This window comes from Jaculus jaculus, chromosome 13 (genome assembly GCF_020740685.1).
Source record: "Jaculus jaculus isolate mJacJac1 chromosome 13, mJacJac1.mat.Y.cur, whole genome shotgun sequence".
NCBI lineage: Eukaryota > Metazoa > Chordata > Mammalia > Rodentia > Dipodidae > Jaculus > Jaculus jaculus.
Window position 1 is genome coordinate 50,090,736 of NC_059114.1, and position 8,866 is coordinate 50,099,601.

General features: G+C 38.7%; 1 protein-coding gene across 2 annotated transcripts in view; it reads left to right on the plus strand.

Annotated features, from left to right (window-relative positions):
• Positions 1 to 8,658, plus strand: part of LOC101617671 (neuronal regeneration related protein) — a 30,190-nt gene extending 21,532 nt beyond the window's left edge. For both annotated transcript variants that reach the window (XM_004652476.3, XM_045132286.1), the window contains exons 3-4: positions 1,128 to 1,205; positions 6,905 to 8,658. In XM_004652476.3, coding sequence (XP_004652533.1) covers positions 1,128 to 1,205; positions 6,905 to 7,030 — 204 coding nt within the window. In that variant the 3' untranslated portion in view covers positions 7,031 to 8,658. The remainder of the gene's footprint in view (positions 1 to 1,127; positions 1,206 to 6,904) is intronic.
• The last annotated feature ends 208 nt before the right edge of the window (positions 8,659 to 8,866 follow it).

Here is an 8,866-nt window from a genome sequence, read left to right on the forward strand (position 1 = left end):
TATTATCCCAGAGAGTGAGTAGTTAGACATTTACATTTTCTTTTAGTCAAATGAATTGATTAGGACATACAAAACATTATAGCAATTATCTCAGTGATTATAGTGTTTGAAACCAAAAATAACATATACCTCTATTTGTTAATATATTCATGAGGTATGATTCTTAATTGTTATTTATTATATGTGAGATCTGGAGGGAATTGTGTCTAAATTCATTCCCTCTGTTCAGGCAGTGCTGTATCAAATATGAATTAGCCCTGACAGATGGCTGTTGGATTCTGTTCCTCATTTTTTAAAAGAAGATTTCACAGTTTTCCTCAGGTTTTTTTTTTTTCAATTTTAACAATTCTTGTGCCAAATTTTCCTTATAGCTGACCTAATTCTGTAGTTTGTAATTTTAAGCCTTTCCTCCACTCTTGTCTTTACTGGAGAGAGAGAACAGCTGGTCAGTACCCTTATGCTAATAACCCTTTGTATATTTAAAGAAGAGTTACTTAGTTTGCTTCCCTCCCTCCTCCCTCCTACTCTTCAGAATTCATCAGCTCCTATTCTCTGAATCATTCATGGCTGTGCTGCCTAGCTCATTACCCCTCGCTCAGCAGCTTGGCTGTTTCAGGGAGCGGTGTACAGTGTGGTATTCGCGGCCATGCAGACCTGGAGAAAGTATGAGATGTCTTCTGCCTTTCCATCCCCTGCTGCACATGTTATCTTTACTGTTCTAATAAATTCTCAAGGGAACTCCTGCTTGTGTTGGATGTGTACCGTGAGCATTTAGGTCATAAACATAGAGTTTTGCAAGGATGCTCATACATAAGTTGTTTTGAAAGCCCTCCTTGGTGGCTCAGTGCACCCTGCCAGACATGCCATTAAGCTGCTACTTTACTTGCTAAAGATAACATTGATTGCTGTGCCCTGCTCTGTTGGACTCAATCTTGAAAGACATTGAGCTAAGACTCTCCTTAGTTCAGTGTACATTCAAAAGTGCCCTACCCATCTGAAAGTGCTTTAAGCAGCATTCAGGAAATAAGCAATCACTGGGCAGGATTGAGCTTATTAACTTGATCCCATTTTGTTTCAGAGCTGATCTTATTTTTCATCTGAATGTGTGTGCTTTTATGCCTTTGTAGGTTTCCTACCCAGGACTCCATGTCTGGGTCAGTCAAGAACCGTTTCCATACAAGGAAATGGAAGGAAGTCTTTCTAAGGTAAGATCCATAGATGCAATTTTATAAACACTCTTTTTTTCAATTTAGAAGCATTTGAAAAGAATTGACTAATAAATAAGTAAAGTGTGCGTACTTTTAATTTCATTTTCATATCCATTATATGCTTTCATAATGATCCAGTAATCTGATGCTATCATGACTTTTTTAAAATTTAATTAATTTATTTATTTAATTGAGAGCAACAGACAGAGTGAGAGCAAAAAAGAGAGAGAGGGAGGAAATGGGCACACCAGGGCCTCCAGCCACTGCAAATGAAGTCCAGACGTGTGTGCCCCCTTGTGCATCTGGCTAAGTGGGTCCTGGGGAATCGAGCCTCGAACTGGGGTCTTTAGGCTTCACAGGCAAGCGCTTAACTGCTAAGCCATCTCTCTAGCCCACTTTTAAATAACTTATTTTCAAAAACATAACCTAGAGCTTGGCTTGATGGTGCACACCTGTAATCCCAGTTTTTGGGAGACTGAAGCAGGAGGATTGCTGCAAATTTAAGCCAGAATGGAATACAGAGTCTCAAAGAATAAAAGGAACACAAACAAGAAATAAAATCTATTAACCTAAAGCCCTGTCATGTAAAAGTTCATATCATTTTTCTTTTGTGACACATACATCAAAAGGAAACTTCTTTTTTTTTTAAATTTTTTATTTATTTATTTGAGAGTGACAGACACAGAGAGAAAGACAGATAGAGGGAGAGAGAGAGAATGGGCACGCCAGGGCTTCCAGCCTCTGCAAACGAACTCCAGACACGTGTGCCCCCTTGTGCATCTGGTTAACGTGGGACCTGGGGAACCGAGCCTCGAACCGGGGTCCTTAGGCGTCACAGGCAAGCGCTTAACCGCTAAGCCATCTCTCCAGCCCAAAAGGAAACTTCTTTTCAGAATCAGACTCAATTTATCAAATGTGCATTTTGTGAATTTTAAATTTATTTCATTCCTAGTTAGATTTACTCAAATACTAATGAGCAGCCTACACACAAAATCAGGGAGGCGGGTTAAGAATGGGTAATTACTCTATTGATGGAATTTTACATGACTGTAAAGAATAATAAAGTTTGGAAAGTTGTAGGAAAAATTGATAGAATTGAAAAATGTATACTATGTGAGGTAACACAGGCCCAGAAAGATAAAAATTGTGTGTTCTCTCTCTTATGAGGATCCTAACTTGTCATGTTTGCTATAAGTAATTAAAAGGATTTGAGAATGAGTAACAACTGTGAATTGAGGAGATTATGAGAGAGAAACAAGAGGTGATAAAAAAGAGGGAAGGGAAAAGGAATCATGTAGTATGAGAGCAGGAAGAAGGCTATGGTGGAGTGGGCAGCAAAAGGAGGGCAGGGGAAGGGGAGGGAAGGAAAATAAAAATTGTTTGAAAAACAGCATAATGGAACCAAATTCTTTGTAGGCTAATAAAAAGTATTTTTTAAAAATTGTGTAGTTAGAGGGTAAGTTTTGTGATAATTGGGAGAGGGACAAGAGACAGTAATGGGAATAAATTGAACAAAATATACAAACACAAAATGTCAAATAAATTTGTAAAAGATTAGGTAATCAGCATTTCTTAAAAGTAGTAAATGTTAATGTGTTTGCTAATGATGCCTGAACATCTGAGATTACCCACAGTATAAAATGGAAAGAACACACATAAAAATACTACATTTTCTTTCTCCTGGTTTTAAAGCCTAGCCAACATTTTGCATAAATATAATCTTTATTGTTGTGACATCTTAGTGTGACAGTTCTTATCCTTAGGGAAATTAGAAAAAGAAAATTTTTAGCATAGAAAGATTTTAGTTTGTTTTGTGAAAGAAACAAACCCACCTTCAAATTATCAACTATTCCTGTAGATACCTTTGGACTTTGTCAAATAACAGTTTGACCTCAAATAAGAGGATTATACCATTTAACACAAAACTGCCGGCATAACAGTTACTAAACAAAGAATCTACTGAAAATAAAATTTCTATTCAAAACCCTGTCATTCAATAATGCTGACACACCCCTACCTCCAGAGATGTGGTTATTCTAATATTTGAAAAGATATTATTTACACTAAATGATTTCAACTGTCCCTGTGACTGACAGGCAGAAATCGAAGGGATTGTGTCAACTGGCAGTTTGTATGGAAAGAAAACAATACTAACTCATTTTCAAAGAATTTCTGAAGGCCAAGGTTGAAGTCATTGGCAAGAAAATACATGAGAAAAATATTTTTTTTTCCTTGCCTGAGCTATCCTTGTGCTAGTTTTGTTGAGTCAGAGTGAGAAAGCCAGCTAATCCTAGAACTTTGCTATACCATCACACCTCGGCACATGCTTGGTATTGAGGATAGAACCCATGCTGGGTATGTGAGACTTTGAAATTATCTATGCATACTGTTTTCTTTAGACATTCTTTACTGGGTCAGATCAAGGCATTGTTCCCCTTCAGTCAGTTGAGGGTAAAATGAGCAAATGAAGTATAGTTCATTCTTGCCTCATTCAAGCACCCTCCCCCCTTTTTTTAATACTGGGCCAGGCCAGATGAAGTTCTTCATCTCCCTTAACTGTTGGGGAGCCAGTCCAGTTGCCAGGTCTTCCTATACTGAAGCATGCTCTGGGAGAAGAGACTGTGGCTCATTAGAGCCACACTTAATGATATTTTAAGTAACAACTTTCTCTCTGTAAACATGAGTTGTACTTTAAACAAAACATACTTACACTTTCTCCAGAAGTTTCCTTCTTAAAAAAAAAAAAACTACACCTCCCTATAATTACATGAAAAATAATCTTGACTTACTTGCTGCAAAGCACATTACTGAGCAAGTGGGGCTAAGCTAGTGGTCATCAGAAGGAGGGCCATCCAGCTGCTGCGTATGACATCCAAGAGTCAGTTTGTGGGGTACTCCAGACTCTTCTGCTCCCCATCCCATTTTCAGCTTTCTAGATTACTCATGCCCTTCAGTCTTATTGAAACTGTTAATTATATGTTGCATGATAGGGAAAGATGTCTCTTTTTGCCTGAAATGTTATAGAGACGGGTTTCTGACAAAATCAAACATGTCTATGTCTCTTTCTTGTATTTCTGAACCCTAAAATCCCTTTAATGGAGGCAGAAAGACAATTCTTTGAATGAAAATATAAGGGCAACAGAGAAGGATGAAAAATCTAGTAAATCTGGGCTCCAAATAGAAGAAGCTGAGAGCCGTCTCTCCTGTGCTTCTCCCCTTGCGGCCACATTTTTTTTTTTTTTTTTACGAAACCTCAGGGTCTTTCAGTGGCTTCCTCTCTGCATGACCTACGACCATGGCCTTGGGTGTTGCCTATACAGCAAGTCATTTAAGGGCAACTTGGGCAGGGTCTATTTTTGTTTCTGCTGTATTCTGTAGGCTTAGGACCCAACAGTATGCTCAAACACTTAGAACATGAATAATAAATGAGGAAATGCATGAGTGTTGGGGGACCTCAAAAGGAAAGAAAAATAGTAAAAAATGGTAAATTCAAATCCAAAATGCTCTAATTTAAACTTTTGGCTTGGGGGGTTAGGAGGAGTAACTCTTCTTCAACTCCCCAGCTTTTATTTCATTTCATTGTGTATTTTTTTTTTTTCCCATGGAGGTAAAAGCTTAGTGGGACTGAGTCATATACACAGACTAATGTACTATCTATTCACTTTGGACTACAGTAAGTCCTTGTCAAGACCGGCATTAAGAATATAGTTGTTGAGTGAGACATAGCCTTGAACTTTTGTTTTCCCTGTCTTCCTACCCTGTGACAATTAACAGCTATTGAAGTCTTCATGTTTTACATCCCGAGCCTTGCTAACTTGCAGTGGCACTGAGATGTTGTCATTGGTGGTGGGATTTGAAGATATCATGAATTTGATTTTGTTGTTGTTGTTTTAATTTTGGATTATGCACTAAGTTTCAAGTTTGAAATTATTTTCACAACTACATGGAGCTGCAAATAGTATGTTTTTGAATTTTTTTTTTTTTTTTTTTTTTTTTTTTTTTTTGCTATTTTACTTTGATTTATTTACCTGAGAGAGACAGACAGAGAATAGGTGTACCAGGGCCTCTGGCCCCTGCAAACAAACTCCAGATGGATGCACCACCATGTGCATCTGGCTTACATTGTTTCTGGGGAATCAAACCTAGGTCCTTAGGTTTTGCAGGCAAGCACCTTAACTGCTAAGCTAGCCCTCCAGTCTTGTTTTTGAAAATTTTTATGTAGATCATTAATGTTCTATGACTGAAAAACTATTCTGGCTAAACTAGTGACACCAAAATGACCTCTAAAATCAAACATGTACAGTATGGATTTTATACATGTTTTACAAATGTCAAATGTTTTCAAAGTCTGATTTTTTTAATGAAACAGGCACACCAGATGTTTCATATTAAAAGCCTTTATAATAATCAATACTTCTCATTGCTCCATGTAGTTCAGCCTGAGGCTGCTGAAAATATTTAATTTCAAATTGTTTGGAAATTCCTGAAATCTTCAAAATAAATTCGCATATGATAATTTATAAGAATGTGACTTCATTGGGCTGGAGAGATGGCTTAGCGGTTAAGCACTTGCCTGTGAAGCCTAAGGACCCCAGATCGAGGCTCAGTTCCCCAGGACCCACGTTAGCCAGATGCACAAGGGAGCACACACGTCTGGAGTTCATTTGCAGTGGCTGGAGGCCCTGGTGCGCCCATTCTCTCTCTCTTTCTCTGTCACTCTCAAATAAATAAATAAAATAAACAAAAAAATATTAAAAAAAAAAAAGAATGTGACTTCAATCCAAGTACTTAAATCTAGTCAAATGTATTTATGAAGTCAATTGTGGAAGGACTTGTGGTCTGAGCATTGTTTTTTAAAGGAAGAAAAAGACTAGATTCTTTAAAACAACAAACAATTTTTTTTTTTCTAGAACTCCAATAAATAATGGCTTAACCAAAAGAGAGGTCATTGTCTTTCACTACTTATATCTGAACAGGGCATGCAATGTTTTTGTGGTGAATTAAGACTTTTCTGTCATTTGGCCAGTGGTCCTCTGAGTCTATGTTGCTGCTTACTTATGATGAAAGCCAGCCCGCTAGGTGTTAGCAGAAGCAGCATGGTAGCTGATTGGCAGCCATGCGAAGGGCAGTCATTCTAGTCAGACACACAAGGCCTAAGTCATCATGACTGTTAAGGAAAGACTTAAAGAGCCCCACTCAGCCCAGTCTAGCTGAATCTTACATCTTCTGGATTTGGCTCCTCACTATCATTCTCTTTACCATCATTACTTTCTGGGCTCCATTTGTATTGTTTTCCTCCCAAACACTTCCATGTGTGGTACCCACTTGAGTTCAGACCATTAAAGCCCACATGGGATGTGCCAGTTGCTTATAGAGTAAATTATATATGGAAAAGATTTATGTGGGATGGAAGGAACGGCTCAGTGTATCAGGTGGACAATAGCAACAGGAGAAAGTGCCAAACAAGGGGACACTGACTGTAATACCCACAAGCCTGCCCCCAACAATACACTGCCTCCAGGAGGCATTAATCCCAAATCTGCATCTGTGGGGAACCTAGCATTCAGAGCACCTAAGTTTATGGGGGACACTTGAATCAAACCACCACATGGGTCGAGGGAGCAAAGTTTTTAAAAACTGTGTCAGGAAATAACTAAATTTTTCTTTGCATGTATCTGTCTATGTGTGCTCTGCAGGAGAGACTTCCGGTGCCAAAGGAAGTGAACCGCAAGAAGACGGATGAGACCCAGGCTGCCTCGGAGGCTCCCGCTGGCAGCAATGCACTCCACTTCCCCAATATCAGTTACCTCCACCTTTTTTAATCGTGACACCTCCATTTGTATTGCATATGGTGTATGGGTGTTGATGAGATCATGATATCATATATGGGATTTTTTTTTTTTCTGTGTAAATCATCAAGTATAAGAGGAAACTATGGGACTCTGAGCCTTGCTTTAGAGAATTTTCAGTGGACAAATAGGTATCATCAAACCAGTTTTTAATCATTCTGACTCAAGTGAAAATGCTCAGAATTTCACACTGTGAATCCACGTTTACAACCCCCTACAGGTGGGCCTTCAGGCCTGGTTTGCTACAACAATGTCTTCCACAACTCAAACTCTCACTGCGCTCACACAACCGGTCCACTCCTGCCTTTTCATTCACACAGCTCCCGACTGCTTCTGGCAGAGGCTGAGAGTCCCCTTTTATTTTCATTTAGATATAACAAGCCTGGTAGTTTATGTTCATCAATCGTCTGTATATCTCTATATTTTATCCATGTACTCTTGATGTATAGAAGTAGTTTGAAACTCATTGTTTCCTTGTGGTAAGTGACCGAGGTGCTGCCACAGGACCTGAGACACTGATGAATGGTGCTATTTTGGACTTTCAACATGCTCCTTGGCGAGGTAGCTCTGATGGAGTTATTTTTTATTTCCATGTTCTAAGAAGGTGTCGGTACTTTGTTTCCCTGAACGTTGTTCTCTAGACTGGACTGACTTGTTCTCCTTGTGTCTTCAGTGTGGCTTTCTTCCTCAGTGTTGTAGGATGAGCAAATGCTACCAAGAGTGTGGGAGACTGCTTGCTGTCTCATTGGCTGGCACTCATGCACGCAGTCACTGGTAGCGGGAGCAATCACAAAACTGTAATTTACTTACCAAATCTCTTCCTTTGTGTAACCTCGCCTGCCTGACCTAGAGAAAGAAAAGCAATAATTTTACAGGCATTTTAAGGTATCGTTTTTGGATTCTTTTTGTTTGACTGGATATATTTTTTTGGTCCAGTCTTTCACTTTTTTTTTTTTTTTTAAATAAGTGCTCTTTTAAAAATTCCAAAGCACTGGTTTCTGAGTACGAATATGAAAATCTTACCTTTGTCAAAAATTAAATTGGAAAAATGTCCTTATAAAATAATTAACCATAATAGCAAAAAGGCAGAACACCTGTTTTGGCAATTTTGATAAGCAAGGTGTAGATTTTACATTTTTGTCCTTGCTCCCAATGAAATGGATAAACAAATCTAAAACCAGATAATACCATCTATTCACAGAATGTTGTTGTGTTAGCCAGACTGAAAGCCCACCTTAATTTTTATATAACTGTCTTTTAGCTCTTCCTTTGACAGGGCAGACCTTGTTCTGAACTGTTGCGCTTCTGACTGTTAAACACGGATGACGCATGCTGGACTCCGCTCTCTCCTCGCTCCCCCATTTCCCCGAGTTTTGTGTGCATCCCTCCCGCCTCCCCTTTGTCAGGATAGGTATATCAGCTATGTAAATAAAGCAAGAAACAGTATTCTGCATCTGTGGCATTTCTGTAGAGTTGCAGCGTGTAACTGCTGAAAATGCAGGCTTTTGTAACAATGTGATCTTTACTTGCACTCATAAGTACCCAACGTATTTTAGCTATTTTAGTAGTATTGTTCAATAAATATGCAAGCTGTAAGATAACAGTGTGGTTTGGCTGATCATTGAAGAGTCCCACTTTTTATTGTCTTTGAGGATTCATGCTAATTTTTGTGTTCCATAGCCTCCCAAATCAGGCCAGTAAACCCAAGGGTGGATATCAAAAGAGAGAATCAGTTCTGCTCTTCAAATTCTTTCTCTTTTGAGGGGTTTATGAGATTAGGGGTTGAGTAGGGTCTCATTAAGATGGTAT